This window comes from Callithrix jacchus, chromosome 11 (assembly GCF_049354715.1).
Source record: "Callithrix jacchus isolate 240 chromosome 11, calJac240_pri, whole genome shotgun sequence".
NCBI classification, from domain to species: Eukaryota; Metazoa; Chordata; class Mammalia; order Primates; family Cebidae; genus Callithrix; species Callithrix jacchus.
Window position 1 is genome coordinate 93,636,474 of NC_133512.1, and position 24,464 is coordinate 93,660,937.

The following is a 24,464-nucleotide window of genomic DNA, read 5'->3' on the forward strand; positions in this document are numbered from 1 at the left end:
TTTTCTAGTAAGTTTTTGGAGAATCGGTACTATTTCTTACATAAATGTTTGGTAGAATTGATCAAGTGAATCAATTTGGGCCTTGAATTTTGATATGTGGGGCTTTTAAACTACGAAGTCGATTTATTATACCAACATCCAGTTATTCAGGTTACTTGTTTCTTCACTGATGAACTGTAGAAATGTGTGTCTTTTGAGGGCTCTTCTGTTTCATTTATGTTGTTTGAATTATTAATATGTTTACTTGGTGTCTAATATTGTTTTTTTCTATTGTCTTTGCTCTTGATTGAGTTTATCTTTTCCAAAAACCAGCTGGTCATTTTTTCTAATATTTTTCAGTTTTCTTTGTAGTTGATTTCTGCTCTTTTATTACTTTTCTTCTGTTTACTTGGGGATTAAAATCTTCTTTTCTAGTTTTTTTAAGTGAAAGCTTAGATCTAATATGAACAGTTAAAGATATAAACTCCCCTTTAAGCACTGCTTAGTTGCAAACCACAAATTTTGACATTATTGCTTTTATTTTTATTCATTTAAAATACACCCAGTTTCTTTTTTGGCTGATTTGTTATTTAGAAATATGTTGCTCAACTTCCAATTATCAAGATATATTTCAGATATTTTTTCTGGTATTGATTTCTAGTTTGTTTCTGTTAAAGAACATGCTCCGTATGATTTCTATCCTTTGAAATATATTGAGACTTGTTTTTTGTTTTTTTTTTTTGAGACGGAGTTTCGCTCTTGTTACCCAGGCTGGAGTGCAATGGCGCAATCTCGGCTCACCGCAACCCCCGCCCCCTGGGTTCAGGCAATTCTCCTGCCTCAGCCTCCCAAGTAGCTGGGATTACAGGCACGCGCCACCATGCCTGGCTAATTTTTTGTAATTTTAGTAGAGACGGGGTTCACCATGTTGACCAGGATGGTCTCGATCTCTTGACCTCGTGATCCACCCGCCTCGGCCTCCCAAAGGGCTGGGATTACAGGCTTGAGCCACCGCGCCCGGCCTATTGAGACTTGTGTAATGGCCAGCATATGATTTACCCTGGTGGATGTTTCACGTGCACTCAAAAGAATGTGCACTTTTCTACCGATGAGTGCTGTGATGCATGAATGTCAATTGAGCTGACTTGGTTAATAGTGTTTTCAAGACTTCTGTATCCTTATTAATCTTTCTACATGGTCTATCAGTCACTCAGAGAAGACTGCTGGGATCTACAACTTTACAGATTTGTCTGTTTCCGCTTTTGGTTCAACCAATTATTGCTTCAAATAGCGTAGCTCAATGCTAGCTGCATATATCTTTAGGATTCTTAAGTCTTCTTAATAAACTTACTCCTTTATTATGATGAAACATTTTTTCTTATTTCTGGTAATATTCCTTGTTGTCTATTTTATCTAATATTAACATAGCTATTCAAGATTTTCATTGATTAGGGTTTGGATGGTATAGCTCTTAAAAATCCATTTATTTATTTATTTAATTTTTTGAGATGGAGTCTCACTCAGTCACCAGGCTGGAGTTCAGTGGCATGATCTCAGCTTGCGGCAACCTCTACCTCCTGGGTTCAAGCGATTCTCCTGCCTCAGCCTCCCAAGCAGCTGGAATTACAGGCACCCACCATTATACCTGGCTAAGTTTTGTATTTTTAGTAGAGACAGGGTTTCACCATGTTGGCCAGGTTGGTCTTGAATTCCTGACCTCAGGTAATCCACCTGCCTCAGCCTTCCAAAGTGCTGGGATTATAGGCATGAGCCACTGTATCCAGTCTTAAAATCCATTTAATTTTAACCTATGTCCTTATATTAAAATTAGATAACATAGGTAGCTTATAATTGAAATCTTCCCTTTTAAACACAATTTAAAATTCTCCAGGGGTATTAAGAGAAGCTTGTAGATATAACGATATAGAAAATGTGTCCTATAAACTGTCAGTTGTATTCCACCCTATATTAGATCAGATTACTGCCCAAGAAAGTTCCAACATGTTCCAAAGGTTTTATATGTTTATATTTTCACTTTCCATGTCAGTGTTTCGAGTAGAACAAAGGTTCAGACAGAAGTCTCACACGAGATTACATTCAGAAGAGCTGGACATATTTTATTATATTTAACGGGCCCTTGGAGGAAAAGAGGAATATTTTAAAGAACTAGTTAATTAATTCTAAAAAAGTCTCCACCAAAAGCCTAGCCCTATGTTGACAACATTTATCATTCCTGGCATACCTCCTTCTGTCATGTAGATGGTAACTTTTCATCTGGTATGCTTTTTCTAACTTAAAAGAACTTCCCTTAAATTTCTCGTAGTATAGGTTTCTGGATAGCTATCTCATAGTGTAGGTGTGTATATATACACATACTTAGAGAAAAAGGTCCCACTCTGTTACCCAGGCTGGGGTGCAGTGGTATGATTATAGCTCGCTGCAGCCTTGAACTCATAGGCTCTCTTCTTTGGCTGCCATTAAGATGCTCTATTTGTCACTCATCTTAAGTAACTTGATTAACATATGATTTGTTGTTATTGTATTTATGGAGTTTATCAAGTTCTTTACCAAAACTAGAAGAAATTCAGTCATTATTCCTTCAAAAGTTTGTTTTATCTTCTTTTCTTTCTTTCCTTTCTGGAATGTTGATGACAAGTATATTAGTATACTTTACATTAGCCAACAGCTTACTGACCTGCTGTTCAGGCTTTTAAGTTTCTCTTTGTTCTTGGTTTTAAATACTTTCTATTGATACTGCTTTATATTTCGTTGTTTTTTTCTTTTCTTCTGTGATATCTAATCTGATGTTCAACTGGATAATTTTTGAATAATTTTTAATCTCTAGAAATTTTATCTGAGTGTTTTAGAATCTTTAATTTCTCTTATCATCATGTTCATGGTTTTCCTTATAGCCTTGAGTATTTGGGATACATTTATCTTAGAAGTTTTAATGTGTTTTTCTGCTTATTCCCTTATCTTCATTATCTTCAGGTCTGTTTCTATCAACTGATATTGCTCCTCATTATGAATCACATTTACCTGCTCCTTTGTATATATCGTTTTATTTTGAAATTAACCCCAGATATTTTTAATTCTCTCTTGTTGAATTTAGGACTTTTTACTTTTCTTCAAAGACTGTTGAACTTTTAATAACAGACAATTACTTATTTGTGGATTAACTTGACTTATTCAAGGTTTTTTAAAAAGATGTTTTAAGGGCTGCTCCACAGTGGCCATTAGTCATGCATCAGTTAACAATACATCCGATATGTTCCGAGAAATTCATCATTAGGTGATTCTGCCATTGCGCAAACATTACAGAACATACTCACACAAACCTAGATGGTACAGCCTACTGCACACCTAGGCCCTATGGCATAACCTATTGCTCCAAGACTGCAAACCTAAATAGCATGTTACTGTACTGAACACTGTAGGTAACTGTAACACAGTGATAATTTTTGTAAAACTAAAAATATTTAAACACAGAAAAGATACAATAAAAATATGATATTATCATCTTAGGGGACCACTATCCTGTATCTATTGTTGACTAAGTTGCCATTATGTGACACATGACTATATCCTAGTGCTAATTGAGCCTCATCCCAAAGAAACTGCTTTCCTGGGGTCTCCATTTAATGTCTCATGGTGAGAATAAACTTAAATATTTCCTGACAACATGTGAGTGCTGGGAATTTTTCATCTAATAGAGTCCTGGAATTGTTATTTCCTTGGAGTTTTATTTTGTTCTGCCATTTGGTGTTTCATAAAGATCAATAATTAACCAGGTCTCAAAGGGAAACCTATGCATTAGGCTGCTGCAAAAGTAATTGCAGTTTTTGCTGTTAAAAGTAATTACTTAAATAGATTTTATGAGTATTCTCTAGTTAGTTTCCTCCTTGGGTGTACTCTGTCTCATAAATGGTAGCCATCTTCTTTTCCTGAATTCTGACTTCTGTCTTCTTCACTTGGCAAGATTGCTGGTCTCGAATTTTTCCTCTTTGTGCGGCAGTCCAGCATGCAGAAAGCCCACAGGATGGCATGGTTCATTCATTTGTTTTTCTTCTCTCAGGGATCGCTGTGCACTGCCTGCTGTCTCATATGTGAAAACTAATTTTTTTCTCCACATTTTATCCCATTTTATAGTTGTTTATGTTAGGAGGGTAATTCCAATCCTCTTATAGTCTCATGGTCAGGACCAGATGCCAAGAAGCAAATTTCAGTTTGTGTTGCCACGGCTATATTCCCAGTGCCTAACAGTGACTGGGTTATCACCGATGCTCCTTAGCTGTTTGCTGAAGAAATGAATGATTGCATCCTCAGATGTTACAGGGGTGGCAACAATGGGGCTGATATCAAATAATACCAAAAGAAACCAGGAAAGAATGCAACTTTCTGTAGTTTGAAAGAAATCAGTCTGGGTCACACTCCTTGATGGAGGGTCGATTGCTAACGATACCACCTGAGACAGTGAGAATTTTGGTGCTGAATTTACCACTGCCATGGTCAGGTGTGGTTCCATGCATTTCACCACCCCAGTCTCCATGCACCCAGCAATTGTAGAAATTTTGAGCTGTCTCCCTTCTCACCAAGTGCAAATAGTGAATGCAAAAAACATCTAGCACATTCCTAAATATTTGTTCTCCGAATCAAAGATCAATTTGCCAAGCAAAGCAGGCCTTGGTTTCAGGTTTGACTGAACCAGTTAATTCTAAAATATTTTTGTTCATTTTCAACTATTTATTTGTCTTTTTGTTCTCAATTTGAAAGAATTCCTTGTCAGTTATATAATTCTTACCTGGATTGTAAATATTGTCCATTATTTCTCTATTAATTTTGTCTTTTTAAAGTTAAAATGTAAAATTGTATATGGCAAAATAAATATGGCTATCTTTCCTTTTATAGCTTCAGGATTTCCTATTTTGATTTAAAAATTCTTTTTATGAAACCAAACTATAGACTTTTAAAAACATTTAAGCCTTTAATCCAATTGGAACTTAATTTTATATATCTGTACAATGAAACTGACATGATAGCTTTGTAGATGAAGCGTTAGTTATGCCAGCACGGTGTTCTAAGTGTGTCACCCTGCCCCTGGTGTTTCTCACGTCAAATACTTGTTTATATTGCAAGCTTCTTCCCAATTCTCCAGTTTTTCACCACTCTCTTTGGTATTCCTATACAAAGTTTGATGGTTTTAAGTTTGGACTATGGATTCAGAAAGCCTGTGATTCACATCCTGTGTATACCATTCACCATGACAGATGCTGAAAATTTCTCAATTTTTGGGTCCCTGTAAAGTGTAGCTAACATTTGTATCTACCTCATAATTGATACACAGATTTAATAAAGTAAATACCGGGTACAAGTACTGAAAATGTTAGTTATTATTGCTGTTGAGTTGAATATAATGTCTTTCTTCCGTGTTTTCACTTCAGGTGAAAAGTGTTCATTACTATGCATTTTGAAATGCTTCATGGCTACACTCATACATATGACAATTCAGATCGTTTTGCCAAGTGTTCAACACTGAGGTTGTTTCAGAGATCAAATTAGGATTGTATTAAAGTTTGATATCAATTTTCAAATAATTGACATTTTAAATATTTTCTTATTTAATAGTACACCATTTCTTTAATTTTTTTCAAATCTTTAACAAGATCTTATAGTTTGCTTTATTCAGTCTTCTGGAGTTCTTGTCAGATTTATTCTAAGTCTTTTTATATTTTTGATCTTATTGTGAATGGAATATTTTCTCCATTTTCACTTCAAGGTATTTTTATGGGTAAAGAGAAAAGCTATGGATTTCACAATATAGTTCTTGTATTTAGCCATATTAAGGTATGTTCTTATTAAAGTAGCTTTTCAAAAACTAATGCCTTTTAGGTTTTTCAGGAATAAAATTCTATTATGAGAAAAAGGATGTAGCTTTAAGTTTTATTATGTGGTTATTATTCCAATGATTTGGTTTGGTTGCACCTTCTTCAAGAATGTATTAAATATTAATAGTGATGGTGACTATTCTTGTCCAATACCTGACTATAATTGAAATGGTTTTATTGTCTGCCATTTAGAATGGTTTTCACTGATGGTTGGTTCTTGGTAAATAACCTTTAGCATATTTAAGCAATTATTTATTCTTACATTACCAAGGATTTTTATTAGAAGCTGCTGATAAACTTTATCAGATCCCTTTTTCAGCATCTAGTGACTTAATCATAAGGATTTCTCTATCATTTTGTAGTTCTAATGAATTTTGTTGATTGACTTCCTGATATTTAAATGCTGTTGGAATCATTATACCTCACTTCAGGATATTATGATTTTGGGACATAGCTGAACTCCACTTGTTAGTATTTTGCTTACAACTTTTATACTTACTAGAGAGATGGGTTTATACAGTATTTCCCATTTTGCATTACTTGGGGCTACCAGTTATGTCAATAACACAACTTTTAATAACATTTTGCTGACTTTAAAAAATTGTTCTACATGTCTGATGATCCCTATAAAATTCTAGGCATGTTTCTGATGAGATGCATATCTAAAGGATCGGTTTGTTTTTCCTGTAATCGATAAATACCTGTGTGATAATAGATGCAGAGAAGAAAAGGTGGCTCTTGGTGGAAGAAAGATATAAAATAACAGAATGCCCCCAATTTATCAAGGAATAGAAGAGAAATGAATGGTAGAAAGCACAAATATATCCAGAGGCTGTTATTTTGAATACAACCTCCACATGAAACTCACAATTAAAAAAAATTAAATATACAAGAAGAATAACAATCAACAAAAGACGAATACTGCAAAGATTGTTATAGGAGGATGCTCTGTGCAACTCTGTGGGCACATACATCAAATCTAACATAAATAGATAATCATATCCTCCCTCCTGGTCAATGAGAAAGACAAGAACACAGGAGCCTAGTGGTGCTGTCAGTGAGAGTGGCTACAGCCTGTCTCTGGGCCCTGAGTTCACCTAAGAATAATTTAATTTGGAACCAGACAGACCTGGGTGCTGCTCCCAGCACTGCGTTTATTGAGTCAGAGAAAACTCAAAAACACAGATGCTATAGAGCAGAGTGGAAAGATGATTAAATACCCACATCGAAAAAGTGCCCAGATGGTTTACAGCTCAGTTCTCTCTAACCTTGAAATAGATCCTTCCACAGGACTCAGCTGTGTCAGCAATTTTGCATTAGGCTAAACTGACTCTGTGTTTTGCATTTCTAGTCTTTATTTTAGGGCAAATGCAGTGGCCACCAGGAGTAACCAGGTGATATGAATAATGGACTCACAGACATGAACACAGCGTATGAAGCGTGGCATCCTTCTCAGTAACAGAATGACGGCCTCAGCCCCATCTTCCAACTGCAGCAACCAAGGCTACAGCTGGATCCTGTATGCAGTCTAGAAATTATTTAGCTTGGAATTTGACAAAGCTGAGTTCAGCTCTCAGGACTACCTGCTACCAGCCATGTGACTTAGAAAAACATTTTTTAACCTCCTTTTTCTGATCTTTAAAGTAATAATAAAGTACTCAAGTTGACAGAGTTTCTAAGGATTTCAGTTAAGTAAGATAATGCATGTAGAGTGTTAGGATACTTCTAGTCACGCCGCAAGCACTCAAATATCAATGATTAGTGAATTAACTCTAATATACCTTGCAATATGTCCTTTCTCAAAGCGGCTTTGGTTTCCTGCTCCACAGTCTGTTACTCTCCCACTTCAGTTTCCAAGTTTGACACCTCCCCACCCAGGAGCAAGGCTTGAAAAACCCCCGACAACAGAGACCATTGCTTTAATCCCGTCTGCCTGTACACAGTGAAGCCAAGTGTTATCAATTCTACTCCTGTAATGTAACTTAAAGCAACTTCTCCTCTGTGTCTTCAAAGCCATTGCCTTAATTTAACCTCCATCACATTCACCTGCACACAAAGCAGCCACTGTAGATGCCTCGTCTATAATCTTTACCTTCTCCAACCCTCTTTCTTATTGGTTACAGTTATTTTCCTAAAGAACAGTGGCTTGGTCCAGCTCAAAAATTCTAACCCTGGTCTTGTGATGCATGGTGAAATCTTGTCCCTGGGTAAAGAATCTTGCTATGAGTCCCTCAAATTGTTGATGTGGCTGATTATTGTACGACCTACTGACATTGAAAAAATGCTGATCTGTTTCTGAATCAAGAAGTTTCACTCGTTTTCTTGCATCTAGACATTTCAGCCTGTTTGTTGCAATTGGTAGCCAATGATTGCAGGCCCCGTATCATACCCTCCCATGAAAAAGACAACTCAGATATGAGGAGTCCCCTCCCTCCTCTTAAGCTTTCTTATTAAAGGCTTCCAATTTGTAACAGACTCGGGAACACTCCCAACTTTGCTGGTGTGTCTTCCTCACATGTGGCTTCCAATAAACCTTTTATCAAATTATTTCTGCCTGAACAGACTTAATTTCTGCCAACATTATGGTGTAGCCAGTAGGCTTTGGAGTGACCTCCCTGGACCATCCAGCACGACTTCCAACCTCCATGCAGATCCTGGCAACAGACCCATTGTGAACTTGATGCCCCTGCTGGGTGCTACAGATGAGTTCTTCCTGAAATCAACAAACTTCCTGTCTGAGTCCCGGTTGTGATTTTGTTGAAGCTGCCCTTCTCCTTGGCTAGAAAGTACAATGTCTTTCTCAGAATGAGTGTTGCTATTACAAATTCCAGGTAAGGGTGTTTTTTTTGTTTTGTTGTTTTGAGACGGAGTTTTGCTCTTGTTACCCAAGCTGGAGTGCAGTGGTGCGATCTCTGCTCACCGCAACCTCCGCCTCCTGGGTTAAGGCAGTTCTCCTGCCTCAGCCTCCCCGAGTAGCTGGGACTACAGGCGCTCACTACCATGTCCAGCTAATTTTTGTATTTTTAGGAGAGACGGGGTTTCACCTTGTTGACCAGGATGGTCTCGATCTCTTGACCTCGTGATCCACCCGCCTCAGCCTCCCAAAGTGCTGGGATTTTAGGCGTGAGCCACTGCGCCCGGCCTAAGGGTTTTTGTTGAATTTTAGGGCAGGGTAAAATAGCGCTGTGATTTTTTTCCCTGGAGGTTTCTGGCGAAAACACCTTCCCTTAGTGATTGCACGAGGGGCAGTTTTGCTCCGCTGCATAGCTGGTCTCTCCCAAAACAATCACAATGGGAAGGCGGTCTTCTCAGACTGACAGTGCACTGTCTCTAATCAACACCAGCTGGGTTTATGCACAATACTTTTTGGTCCTTTTACCTGCAAGTGCTTAGATAAGTGGACCCACTTAACCTGGCATGGTCATAAGCCGCGACGCCCAAAACGGGGATCTTCTGAAATGCCTACAATGATTTATTTGGGCACACAACTGGAAAACGCAGGATTTAGAATCAGGCAGATTGAACGGGACACTTACTTCCAATAGTGCCTAGAAGCTTCTAAAAGAAATTTTATCATCTCAATTCACGAGGTAAACAAAAGGATATTCACCACTATCTCTGCACTGAAGAAGACTTCAGAGACACTGTCCCTTCCACCTCCAGCTGCTCCGCATCCCGCTCTGCTTGCTCCCTCAGCTCCCACACATTTCTTAGGCAGAGATTTTGGAATTTCACAATGCACACATTTCCTTCTCTCTCAAAAGAGAGAAATGTATAAGTTTGGAACAGAAGGAGCAAATGGAACAACAACAGCATGAGAATGAAAATACTGAGATGATAAAAATACAGATCCAACAAGTTTTTTGTAAACTGAGACTAATGAATGATACCAACTGATTTATTGTCCATTTCAGATCCCAATCTTCCACTGGCATTGGTAAAATACATTCAGCCACTCCCATTAAAATGGAATGCTTAATTGGACAATTAATAATCTAAAATAAAAAGATAGATAAATGGTTAGAAAACTTAGGCCCTCCGGTCATATAAGTCAGAACCTTGGGCTCAGCAATCATGTATCTGTGTCTAGCACAAAAATTTTGCTTTTTCTGCTACAAAGGCTGAAAGAAAACAGCACACTCCTTGGAAAAAGAGAGAAACTGCTAAATTTTTTCCCCCACCTACATCTGCTAATCAAACAAGACCAAAAGATAGATATATTACTAATTCAAGACCACTTGGAGATTTTGTCTTTATTATACCATTTGGTCAGTTTTTAGCTAAAATATAAACATTAAAACTTTAAGTCATTTGAAACTTATAAAAAATGGTAAAAGAAGTTTTGAAAAAGCAAACTTCCATGAGAACGGCTCTAACCAAACTTTTGGTCCGGTCCGCAGCTTTCATGATTACCCACAGGGGCAAAAAACGTTTAGCCATAGGAACAGGTCCCAATTTTGTCAGAAATATAATTTGGATCCAGCTATCTTTTATCAATTGTTGAGTTTGTATTACTGTCTCAGAACTGAAATTCTAAAATGAAAGCTATGAAATCTTTGTGTTTGTGTATGTTTAGATGTATTTATGCTTATTCACATGTATTAAATGTTGTATCTAGTACCAAATCTACATAAACAAATGAGCACCATAAATTAGTAAACACAAATAGTTTCCGAGTTCACAGGACTTAAGTAAATCTTTAATAAACCAGTTGGTTTTTAAATTATTGATAAAATGAAAGTAGAAATGTCTTCACGATTGTCAGCACACCTTTTTGCCTCGTTACACTTGGAAGACATTTTGAGGTTTGTCTCTGCTAGAGATTTTTAAATGTCAGGGTTTGGCACAAAAGTTAAAAAACTACAAACCCAGCCAAAACCAGAATGATTTTTGTGTAATTTTTTGATAGGTAAGACTAATTTAATTTTGTTGGTTAAATGAAAATAGCTGTATCTTCTGAGTTGTTAGTCAAATATCCATACATTTAACCTTAAACTTCTTCCTTAAGCGAACATCTGACATTCGCAGTCCATAAAAATGTTAAGGAAGGAAATAACTTGAAATAATGGCTAGCTTTATCTAATATCTCAATTTTAATGAGCAATCCAGGTAAACTATTAAAAATAAATAAATTAGGTAAATATAAGTGGGATAAACTTTTATAAATAATTTTTAATGTAATTTTCAATCTTAAAGTTATGTTTGATTTAAATAAGATACTCATTAAATTGATGGTTATTTCCAAATAAAATAACAAAACTATACCATAGAAAAATATATTTCTAAAAATTATAAATAAAGAAGCTATTTGTATTTTAAAACAGTTGGGTATGCTTTTGTGAATAAAATGGAAACATTTACCTTTCTCTGTGCCTAAATTCTCCAGAATTTGTAAACTATACCTCAACAGTTAAGGCCAAAATAATGATCGTCCAGAGACTGGATATTGATGTATTATTCAGGAGAAAAGCATGTAACTTCAGGTCATGAACTACCCTGCGCTGCTTGCAATCTAGCCCACATGCAGTGACAAGGTTTGTTCTCCCCACTCAGGGACATGGCTACTTGGGAATGAACCTTCCAAGAGGGAGGGAGGAAGGAAGGGAGGGAGGGAGGGAGGGAAGGAAGGAAGGAAGGAAGGGAGGGAGGGAGGGAGGGAAGGAAGGAAGGAAGGGAGGGAGGGAGGGAGGGAAGGAGGGAAGGTAGGAAGGAAGGAAGGAAGGAAGGAAGGAAGGAAGGAAGGAAGGGAGGAAGGGAGGGAGGGAAGGAAGGAAGGAAGGAATGAAGGAAAGGAAGTCTACCCCTGTAACCTAAGCAGAGACTGATCATCAATGCTTCCATGGTTAGATTTTTTTTTAATCAAAAGAGGGAAATGATATCCTACAGGTCACATTTGGCAAACTTCCAAATTAAGTCATCAGGGGAAGAAATCTTTTGTGTCATGGTAACATCTTGAGGCTAATAGTCTTATTGTGAGCTTGAAATTCACAATATTGATGTGCGGATTACTATGTGATCCGCTGACATTAAAAAGGATGCTGATTTGTCTGTGACTTATGAAGTTTTACTGATTGTCTCGCATGTAAGCATTCTAGCCTGTGTGTGGCAATCTGTAGTTAATGATTGTAACCTCTTTACTGTACTCCTTAATGATAAAGGACAACTCTGATGTGAGGAGTCCCCTTCTCTTCTCCTAAACTTTCTTATAAAAGCCTTCTGGCTTATAACAGATTCTGGAACATGTCCAACTTTGTTGGTGTGTTTTCCCAGATAGATTCTCACATGTGGCTTCCAATGAACCTTGATTACATTATTTTTGCTTCAGTGGCTTTAATTTGGCTGGATACCTTTCCATTTGCTACAAACTAAAGACTACATCACAATGGAATCTTCCGGAACACCTCTCTCCATCTTTTCTCTAGACCTTCCAGCCAAAACTTTTCAAGCCCCTCCCAAAACAACCTACTAACCACAATGTCTACCTCTAAAATGTGGATTTATCCACCCTTTTCATTTTACCTGTCATGCCATTTCCTACTTTTCTCCCATATTCAGGGACTGCTGAAAAGCTCCTCCTGCAAGACTCTATCTAAAGTTTGTGGCCATTCTCGTCTTCCTTTCTCACCTTGTTCTCATTGCACATTGTATTATCTCTGTTGCAAATTGTATTACGTTGAAACAACTACTTCTTTTATATGCAGGCTGAAAGCTACATAGGAGTAGAAATCTGTGTTTTATTAATCACTGTATCCACCTGCCACCTTGCATAGTCAGAGCCTTTCCAGAGAAGCCCTTCCCTGACTGTCACATGACAGAGCACACCTGCGGTGGAGGAGTGACAATACATCACCCTTAGCCTGCAGGAAATAGTAGCTCTGGAGCCAGAAAGATTAAATCACTACTGTACTTCTTCTCAGGTATTTTAAAGACATAAGTGTAAATACTCCTCTACTGTACTTATTTATTATTTTATTTTATTTTTAGATGGAGTTTCTCTCTGTTGCCCAGGCTGGAGTGCTGTGGTGTGATCTCAGCTCTCTGCAGCCTCCACCTCCTGGGTTCAAGTGATTATCCTGCCTCGGCCTCCCGAGTAGCTGGGATTACAGGCGTGTGCCATCATTTCTAGCTACTTTTTCTATTTTTAGTAGAGACTAGGTTTCATCATGTTGGGCAGGCTGGTCTTGAACTCCTGACATCAAGTGAGATGGCTGCCTCAGCCTCCAAAAATGCTGGTATTATAGGCATAAGCCACTGCACCTGGCCTCATCCACTTTAAAAAATAAAATCATAGTCTATGAGGTAAAAGAATAAAAGTAAGTAAAAAATACTTGGTTTTCTGTTCTGTCTTGTAGTAAGAGAAGTAGAAAAAGAAAAGGCAGGAGAGAGAAAAGTAGGACAAGAAAGAGAAAATTACAAAAAAAAGGGAGCGAGAAAGACCATCTAAGACCCAGAAATGACATAATGACAGGGGGACAGAGAGGCCCCTGGGAATGGTAGAGACAGAAGCGGATACAGATGACACAGGGACAGTCTGTGCTACAGTTTCTCACAATGTACAATGTTCTTGCAGAAGACCTTGAGTTTCTATGCCACCCTTTTGTTCCTGGACTAAAAGGGTTTCAAATTCAGAGGTTAGTCTGGTTAGAAGTCAGAAAGTGTGGGTCACTGCAGGACTGGTCAGCCATGTCCTGTCTGAGGGGCCAGCTGCCTCCTGGCTGCAGCCAAATTTTGCTCTCTGCGAGAAAATGAGGATGTTGTTGCTGCCAGATCTTTGTGTTTTTCAAGAGATGCCAGAAATCTGGGTTTTAGTTTGTAAAAGCCACTCTGTGGGCCAAACAAAACATTTCAGTGGGCATCACGGGCTGCCAGTTTCTGCCCTCTCAACCGTACACAAAAACACGGCTGTTTCCCTCCGCGGATTTCACTGATGTGCCACGTGAAGTCCAGCCTCAGATTAGAGATGGCCCATGGGCCATTGTTGGCCCACTGCAGTTGCAGCCACTGTCCTGGTTATCTGTAGTCAGTGAACTCAGGACCACAGGAGCTGAGACCCAGGCCAACTCCACTTCCCCGGGGCCAGCCTGTTCCTGGCTGAGATGACAGCTGTCATCTGAAGCACCCTGTGCTTCCTGCCCAGCGCTACACGGGGCTCTGTGCAGAACAGAAAAGAGAAAGACGCAAGACATTGGGCTTCTTTTTCCTTCCAAAGTTACCCCGTTTCAGGGCAGAGAGGACTAGCCCATGAGGCACTTGAAAGAAATTGAATACAACAGAATGAATTGAAAATGATCGATGCTGAGGTCAAGGACCCGGCGGACTTTACCTGAAGAAGTGAAAAGAAAGTCGTCCTGAGTTCTAATCTTACCCACATTCTGCAGTTCCTCTGGCAGCACAAACAGGCCTATTATTTTGAATGAGTCTAATAATACTTGCCTATTTATGTCTCTTTCTGTGAGGAGTGAGAATTAATGAATTTTTAGAGATGGAGATAAAAATTCAAATTCTACATCTATGATTATATAAAATCGAGAGGGATACAAATTAGAGAAAATACATTTCATTTAGATGTTAATTTAGTCATTAAAATAAGCAATTAAAACAAATAAATTAGTAATTAAAACAAGACATAAAAATGGAGAAAGCCTGACATAAGCATAATAACGGAACGCTTTTTTTTTTTAAATAATCGACTTATTTTCTCTTTCAAGAATTTCCAGGAACTGTCTATGGCTCTTACATATTCATTGTGAGAGGCAGTCTGCTGTTTTCTGAAAGATGAAACCAAAAATTTTAAATCCTGATTACAATTGTTGAATAAATGGCATTGAAATGGCAATTATGAAAATCACTGTGCTAGAAAATAATACAGAAAATTTCACCCTGCAACAAGATTATTTTCATGGTTCAGTGTTCACTTTCTAGCCTTTCCATGTATATGGTTGTTAATCAAACTATTATATTGTATTTTTAAACTTTAATGTAATATCATAAATACTTTTCATATCACCTCATACCCATCATAGCTATTATTTTAATTAATACATCATGTTTTATCTTTTTTAAAAAGTTACCTCATTTTCCTACTTTCAAGTACTTTCACTATTGTATTAATAAAGAAAGCTGCAACTTTGTACATTTTAGATTATCTACTTATGAAGCTTGCCCCGGAGCAAGTGAAAATGCATCAGTATTGTTGTTGCTTCAAGTTGCTTTCCAAACACCCGGCAGCATTTAAACGATACAATGAATGACTATATAAATCTTAACGCTTCTTGTCACCACTAGCATTATCAATAAAATGAGCCTATACAGTATGAGTGACACAGGTCAGTACAGTGATTCGTTCTGGACTGGTGTGTTAGATCCACAGCACTACCAATGAAGGTTAAGCCACAGGATTGTTCCTCGAAATTCTTAGTTTCCTCAGCTCATAAAAGACGAGTTTGAAAGATACAATCTCTAAAGACTATTTCAGCTCTAAATATCTAAATCTTAAGCACTGGTGTCACACTTTATCCTTCTAATAATTTTTGCTCTATTATGTTTTAGAAGAATTGGAGAGGTGGCATTATATTTTCATAAGAATTAAGTCCCCAAGAACTTTATTTAATTAAATTCAGCAAAATGTATTAAGGCTACTTTAGGTATACTTCTATTGGAAAGGAGGGAAGAAAGGAAGGATGGAAGGAAGGAAGGAAGGGAGGGAGGGAGGGAGGAAGGGAAGGAAGGAAGGAGGGAAGAAAGGAAGGAGGGAGGGAGGGAGGGAGGAAGGGAAGGAAGGAAGAAGGGAAGGAGGGAGGGAGGAAGGAGGGAGGGAGGAAGGAAGGAGGGAGGGAGGAAGGGAGGGAGGGAACGAGGAAGGGAAGGAAGGAGGGAGGGAGGAAGGGAGGGAGGGAACGAGGAAGGGAAGGAAGGAGGGAGGGAGGAAGGAAGGAAGGAGGGAGGGAGGAAGGGAAGGAAGGACGGAAGGAAGACAGGAAGGAAGGAGAAAATGAGGGAGGGAGGAAAAGAGAAAAGAAGTCAGTGTCCTACTCAGAAGAGAAAAAGTCATGAGAACTTTAGGACCCAGGCAACCATTGGCCAAATGTCCAAAGACCCAATTTTGGATCATGAGATACACTTGTGGTGGTTCAGTTTTCAGGAAAAAACGAACAAGCTACATAATAGAACAAAGGCCATTTTATAATATGTGTTAACTTGTTGAAAAGAGTGTTATAAAGAGCATAAAAGTAAAATAACATTGTTTGACATTTAAAATATTGTTTTAAAAGGCTAAAGTGTAATGCCCTAGAATTTCTGTGACATCAAACATATAATTCAAGTAAAAGTAAGCTTAGGTTTGATTTTTTATTTATGTTTAGAATTCTGAGAGTGCCTCTTGCTGTAAATTACTAGTTCTGGATGACTCTGCCCCACTCTGGGATGCAGGCTACACCCAGCTTCATGAGGGATGGACCTCAACACTCAAGTGGTATGGATTCCACTGTCTGCTACTGCTGCCTGGACCCACGCAGCCGCCCACATGCCACAGCGTCCTTGTCATGCTCCTTTGGGCTTGGTCATCCTGTGTCTTCCTTCGTAGATTCACCCCACTCCTCCTGCCTGAGCCTTGAGCCTGCCCAGGCTCTGCTGTCTAGCCTAACGCTCTGGAATCCACATGTGGCATATACCCATATACCCACGTTCCAGCTGTTCCATCTCTAATTTAGTTCTACAACATGCCTGAGGGGTAAGACTGGGCATTCAGAACTTGTAGAAGTGGCTGGGGTCCTGCTGTTCCTGAGAAGAGAACAATGCCAATACTGGGAGGTAGATCCGAAGCTCACGGTCGTGACCCCAGGGCTGAATGCCCTCCACGCCTCTCATTCACATGGATATTTCTGGAAAACTGCTCAACTCTGTTATTTTCTCATTCTAGGACAGTCATTCATAAAACACATAACAGTGGAGAGCCTACTATGTGCAGGTCATGGTGCTGAGTGCTATGTGGGAGACAAAGTTAAATCCCAGACAGAACCTGCTCCAGTGAGCCTAGAACTGGGCGCAGCCTTGCTAGCTGAGGACAGCTCCTTCAGAGGCTGCGCTTGTGCTTTGGGGACAGCTGTACTTTCATTTGGTTCATTTTCCATAGAAATGTAACAAACACTTCAAAATTTTTCAAAAGAGGAAATGGATCAAGACATTCTGAAAAACGTTTCCTAAAAATCAATTCTTAGCTACCATCAAATATGATACGTTATCAAACAATAGGGAACAGAAAATAGTCCACTATCAAACTACATGTATTATATAAAACAAAAGATGTCCCCCAAATTGTGAACCACAGTATAAGCATCATAGAATTTTAAATGTATACACATATAGAAACTCTCTCCCTCTTTTTTTTTGAGATGAAGTCTCACTCTGTTCCCCAGGCTGGAGTGCAGTGGCACAATCTTGACTCACTAGAACCTCCACCTCTCAGGTTCAAGCAATTCTTCTGCCTCAGCTTCCCATGTAGCTGGGATTATAGGCATGCTGCACCATGCCTGACTAACTTTTTTGGTTTTAGCAGATAGGATTTCACCACACTGGCCAAGCTGGTCTCGAACTCCTGACCTCAAGTGATTTGCCTGCCTCGTCCTCCCAAACTGCTGGGATTACAGGCATGAGCCACCACGCCCAGGCTGAACTCAACAATCTAACATGTTTGTGATGTTGTTTTATGATTTCTACCATTTAGAGGCACAATAAACGATGACTGAATTAGCAAATTTAGTCAGAAGTTGTTTGGGTAAAGCCAGGTGAAATACATCCATGTAAGTACAGAACTGAGCACAAGTTCTGAATTTGCTTATTCACCAGTGATCTTAAAAGCTTTCCTGCTGGATTGACGATGTTTGCAGTGATTTCCAGGCCCTTCCACCCACCTGTCCCAGGTAAGAGCCAATCATAGTAACCACAGGAGCCAAGAAGAAGCTGGCTTTGGTACTTTGTAGTGACCAGGTATGAGGAGGCTCTGTTTTTATTGGCTGGGGAAGAAGAATGAGGTTATTAGAGGTCAAAGTTGTAGAGAATCTTTTAAAATTCTGTTGACTACAGAATTCACCACTTCCTTTCCATTTCTCAACTAGTTTAAGGCTGTTTTGTAGCCCAACTTAAAAATTACAGTTGGCCTCAGATTGCTTTTTCTCATTTATACAAGCTTACAGTTTCTGGAATTCAAATGAGGGCTCCCCATTCCCAGTCCTGCATCCTCCTCCGGGCTGTGGATGATCCTCCAAGCTCCGGCCCCTGTGGAACACCAGGCTTCGCCTTCTCAATTCTTGCTCATGAAAACACACAGAGCATACCCATATTCTATTGCTGGATCTCACAGAGTACCCATGTTCTGGGCTGGCAGAAGAAATCAGCTTTAATGTGGAGCTAGAGCCACTGAGGCACAATAATAATAATTATTATTATTATTCTTTGAGATGGAGTCTCTGCCACCAGGCTGGAGTGCAGTGGCACAATCTCAGCTCACTGCAACCTCCCCCTCCCGGGTTCAAACGATTCTCCTGCCTTGGCCTCCCGAGTAGCTGGAACTTCAGGTGTGCACCACCGTGCCTGGCTAACATTTTTCTTTTTGTATTTTTAGTAGAGACCGGGTTTCACCATGTTGGCCAGGATGTTCTCAATCCTTTGACCTCATGATCTGCCTACCTCGGCCTCCCAAAGTACTGGGATTACAGGCATGAGCCACCACACCTGGCTGAGGCACAGTAATTTTAAATGACTAAGTGGCTCTGGAAATTAAATCCAGAACTGGGTTCTCAATTAGGATGGAGAGCGCCAAATGACATTTCTTGTTTTCTTTATTTTGAGTCTGTTTACAGGAGCATTTAAATATAGCTTTGAGAAACAAATACCCCATTAGGTTGTATACATTTGGTGCTCAATAAATGTTTGCAAAATGAATGGAAAAATGACACTTTAAGGAAAAAAAGAGATTACATTATATAGAATAAGCCAGCGAATTTGTGAGATGAGGATTTTTCTTCACCTATGATGTTTTCTGAAGTCACCTTATTAAAGGTGACTTGGCTAAAATAACTTCAGTTAAAATATATGATCTGTCACAAGCTATCGATTTTCGAAAGAGAAGGCGGTTCACATTCATGTATTTCATTGCTAAGTGCAGCTGTTATGTACAACACCCTGCCGTCACTAAACCGACATCCTCACAGGAGATGCTGAAAACATTCTGACATTGAAATGCACTCATGCTCAGCAGCAGCCTAATGATTTTATCCTCTTTATGAATACTAGAAAACCATTTCTGCAACGTCAGTATTTCCAAGCGAGTTGAATCAGATTCTCTTAAGGGACTAATTCTACTGACGATGATTTTTTAATGCAAAAATGCAGGCATGCTCATTTGTCCTAGGTCCTACTTTGCAGAATACGATTTAATTCAATAAAGTGATTGTTTTTGGAACGACACCATCATCCAACAGCACAAGGCCGCCCTTACACCTGCAGTCTATGTTAAGGGCAGCATCCACTTAATACTAAATCTCAGCAAACCTTTTAATAAAAAGGTATCTTTATGCAAAAAATAAATGAAAGAATTTAAATAGCAAGTTCCATGTTCTTTAGGAGGGAAAGAAGGCAGAATGGCATTTCTGTGGGTCTGGGGATGGGGTGGGGTAAAGACGAAGCCATCCTTCCTTCTCCCTGGGACACGGGCTTCTGGGACCCACCTGAACGCTCCCACAGCCACCAGTGACCTGCAAGACTGAAACACTCATGCTCTAAGTCTGGGCTCAGGATCCTTATCTGGAAATCCAGGGAACCAATCGTTTTTTTTCAACCTTCTGTAATCCCGGATTATAGGATTCTAGGATTTCTGTGTTTCCAATTCATACCAGATCCCTGCTATGATTGCTGTAACTTGGGATTAACAGCCTGTTTCAATTCCGGCTTTTTAATATAGATTTAGCCTAAGTTCCATCCTTTGATTTCCCCAGTGTCTCAAACAAGAAAAGAATCAACTGCTTAGAGTTGGAGATTTATTTATTCTAATAAGAGTCTGAACATTTTGTAAACAAACAAAATACCAATTCTCTTTAAATTGATTTTTGGTATATAACTTCAGTCAATGTTCCTAATACATATCTTTAGCCATATGTGAACATCAAATCTTTATGTTATTTAAATCTTTGGGGTTGGGTACAGTGGCTCAGGCCTGTAATCCCAGCACTTTTGGAGGCCAAGGCAGGAGGATTGCTTGAGTACAGGAGTTCGAGACCAGCCTGGACAACACAGTTAAGACCATCTCTCTACAAACAAACAAAAAACACCAATTAGCTGGGCATGGTGGTACATGCCTGTAGTCCCAGCTACTCAAGAGGCTAGGGTGGGAGGATTGCCTGAGCTTGGGAGGTCAAGGCTGCAATGAGCCACAACTGTACCATTTCACTCCAGCCTTGACAAGAGTGAGATCCTGTCTCAAAAAATATATATATTTGGGAAAACAAATTTTCCCTAATCATAAAGCAGTGGCATTCATATTCACTCAGTATTTGTTTTCAAGCCTAAGCATCACTTAATACAATTAGGGTAAGTATAGTCACAGTGCCTAAGTTAATACTTCCTATGCACGTGGAGATGAGCTTTTTTTAAATGGGATTGAGCAAATTCTCCTGAAGTATTCTACATGCATTATTGCAATTGTTCTGTAAATGTGTAAAAGCCTTAGGACTTTATCTTTTAATTATATATGATATGCAACACTTGTTTCCAACACCTGCAGAGAAATTTCCCGGACACTGAAAGAAACAGTGCTTTCATCTTATTAAATTAGCGTGGTTTCGATTTCACATTATCTTTGGTTGCTCAGCCTCTAGTATTACAAGTTTATTGCTTCTCCTTGGCTATGCTAAAAGCTGAAACTGAAAGTCATTTTCTGCTTTATCGACTTGCAGGAGGAAAAACCAAAATTATCCTGGTCATTAAAGGGAGTACTTACAATTTTTTTGCCTTCTATTAAGACAGTAGAAATATTTGTTTCAACATTCCACAATCTCACTGTTCCTTTCTGTTCTCTGTAGATGAATTCTGTATCTGTAAGACAGGAAGTAGAAAAAAACGCCATGAAACATCAAGAAACTCACTTGGCTTTTGACAAACATTTATGTAAAATAAAATCATTAATTTTGAAAAAAAAAAAAAAAGGCTCCTGTTCATCAAAGGGCCCTTTCAATATGGTGCAATATGCCCAGCTCTTCTTAATCCAGCCTCAACGTGATGCTTCTCTCCTACTTTACACACTGACATAAAAAGCACAGGCGCACACAGAGAAAACCTTTGGAACAGCTAGAATGTTCTTGGGCAGGACATGAAGAGCAGATTGAGAAAGCAGCTATTCCAAGGGGCCAAAGACAATCGCTAGTAAAGTGACTAATTTCCTATAACCAACTTTGTAACAAATCTGTATGCAGAATGCCTGCGGCCCACATCCACATCCTGCAAAACATGTTTTCATCTGCTCCACGGGTTCCCCTAGCTGCTCTTCCTTGGAGGAGTTAGCTGCTTCGCTGCCGTGAATACCTGTGAATCTATACATAACCTAGATTCTGAGTCTGGCCTCTTGTATACAAACAACGAAGATTTCAAGTATCCCCTTAGAAAATTAGTAAAAACGCTTACTCAAAATAGTATGCATATGGGTATGTACATCTGTATCTCCTATGAATGAAAGGGTATATTTCTGAAAGGTAGGGTTGTATTTAAAAAACAAACAACAAATCAATGAGATAAAAACAGTCCTACGGAAAAAAACTGGCAAAATGAATAGACCAAGGAATTTTGTAAAACAAGACAAAAATATTAAGTAAGCACATGAATAGACTCTTAAAATCATTAACATTCTGATAATGCAAAATAAAATTGGAGATATCATTTTGCAGCCACTATATTAGAAGAGAGTAAGAAAATTTCATATGGGAAAATTACTTTCTGAAACGTAGGGTTGTAGGTGGAGAGGCAGGGCCAACAGTGGGGGAAGAAAAATACTATCTTTCTGAGTGGAGGCAGGAACAGTGAGCCAGTTTGGTGGTAAAGGCACTTCACACTATAATAGTTGATGACTGAAAAACATTATGCAGACTGGATTAATTCAAAAGCAGAGTTGTTATAATTTAAGCATGTGTAGATTTTACGAGAAAAATGAAAGTCTATCAATATAATGAAAATTTCATCATCTACATGGTCCTAGATCAATCCATTTTATGCATTATGTAAATTACATCCAAAAGTTCACTGCTAAAGTTGCTAACGGATGTTTAGGTGAAATTGCTTTCATTTATTTTCCTGGTAATACTTTCACGTACAAATCAAATGACTCATGCTTTTCTGTTTCTTAAGCAAACATACCAAGGTGCACCTATCACATAAGCTATCTCCCATTACAAGCACTCACGTGGAAGCCGCTGCAATCATTTCAGTGAAGTTGTCCTTATATAGCAAATTTTAGAATTTTTTTTAATAAAGCACTTAAGTTTGTTAATTATAGAAGTTGCAGAAAAGGTCATGACTTAATCTGATGGTCACCTTCTCTTCCCTTGTTCACTAGCTTTTGCTTTCAATGAATTTCTAAAACTCAAGTCTGCCATCAGTGGATGAAGATTTACTGTCTTTGACACCCCCCGCTCCAAGGAGTTCCAAGTTCTCTGCTTTTACCCCACCCCAACATTACTGATCACAGTGAAACAATGATTGTTTAAGATTATGTAGTGGGAGTTGAAAAATGAGAACACAGGAAAGGGAGCAACGTACACTGGGGCCTGCTGCAGAGGGGCAGGAGCAGGGAAGAGCATCGTGATAAATAGCTAAGGCATGCCGGGCTTAATACCTAGGTAACAGGTTGACAGGAGCGGCAAACCACCATGGCACATGTTTACCTATGTTACAAACCTGCATATCCTACACATCTACACCGGAACTTAAAATAATACATTAAAAAAGATTAAGTAGTACTGCATTTGATGGACGTAAAACCAGCTTGTTTCAATGGAAACCAATGAGACCACTTCGAATGAGAACATACGATTGCTTTTCTTTCTCCTGAATTTTATCATTCCACTACTTTTAATGGTTTTATCACATACTGATGTATTCTTAAATACTATCGTGTTTAGTTTTCTTTGCATTTGAGCTGAATAAGGTGACATTTACTGTGCTTCTCAGTAATTTATATTATATCGTAGGTCTAAGGTGAATAGTTCGTACGGTCTTGGGTCTTCGTGCTCACTGATGTACATGATTCAAGTGTGTATCACAATGGATGCCAGTCATTTCTAGCATTATTGTTACTACAAACCATTTTACCATGAACACTCTCCTTTACATCTTTCGCTACAAACGTACAAGGCTTTTTCTTTTTTTCCTTTTTAAAAAAATGTTTGAGATGGAATTTTGCTCTTGTCGCAGGCTGAAGTGCAATGGCACGAGAGCTTGGTTCACTGCAACCTCCACCTACCCAGTTCAAGTGATTCTCCTGCCTCAGCCTCCCCAGTAGCTGGGATTACAGGTTTGTGCCACCACACCCAGCTAATTTTTGTATTTTTAGTAGAGATGAGGTTTGCCTGGGTTATGGGAATTCTGAACCTTACAAGTTATTTTCAAGTGTTTACGGCACTTGAACAGGCACCAATAGTGAATGAGTTCTCAAAACTCACATCCTCTCTAAAACTTGCTGGTTTCAAACTTCTTACTATCTTCCAATATAGTGGGTGCAAAATGGTATCTTTGATATTATTTTGCGTCATCAGAGTGTTGATGACTTTGAGTCTCTTCATGTGCTTATTTACAATTTTTGTCGTATTTTATAAAATTTATTGGTTTATTTATTTATTTTGCCTACATTTTTCTGTTGGAATGTTTTTATCTAATCGATTTAAAAGCAATTTTTTTATACATCCCATATGAAATTTTCATTTGTTTTATGTGTTGAAAGTGTATTTTCTTAGTTGGGCTTTTCATTTTCTTTATGAAACATTATGATATTATTAATAGTCAAAAATGTTTACTTTTATTGTGTTTGATATGACATATATAATAAATACTTTCCTATTACAAAGTCATAGTAATAGTCTCCTATATTTTTTCTGAAACATTTTTTACTTTTTCTTTAAAAAATTAAGCTTTAATTCACTAGGAAATGACATGAATGTATGGTGTGAGGTAGGAATCTAATTTTGTATGTTTCTATCTGTAATAATTTGAGAAGGTGATTCACTCCGACGTGATCAATATTTCAGCAATAATATCTATAGTCATTGGGTCATATGGAACTTTTTTATGTGTCCACTGATAAGTTGGCTCATTCCTGCATCAATATTACACTGTCAAATTATATACATTTGTAGTAAATCTTGCTATCTGGAAGTTTTCCCTTATGATATTCCCTCAGGAAGGGTTTGGTGTTCCTTGGGATTTTGCTGATGATTATATATGCTAGATTCAGCCATCTATGCATTAGATTCAGCATTCTATGCTTTAGATTCAGCCTGTTAAATTAAAAAAAGGACTCTTCCAAGAAACTGATTGAGATTTCATTAAATTGAAAGGTCCATT

The 24,464-nt window shown here is 38.4% G+C and overlaps 1 protein-coding gene across 4 annotated transcripts in view; it reads right to left on the reverse strand.

Annotated features, from left to right (window-relative positions):
* DPP6 (dipeptidyl peptidase like 6) overlaps positions 1-24,464 on the reverse strand; it is a 1,158,816-nt gene that overhangs the window by 320,138 nt on the left and 814,214 nt on the right. For all 4 annotated transcript variants that reach the window (XM_078343379.1, XM_035255081.3, XM_035255078.3 and 1 more), the window contains exon 4: positions 20,857-20,951. In XM_078343379.1, the coding sequence (XP_078199505.1) occupies positions 20,857-20,951 (95 nt within the window). The remainder of the gene's footprint in view (positions 1-20,856; positions 20,952-24,464) is intronic.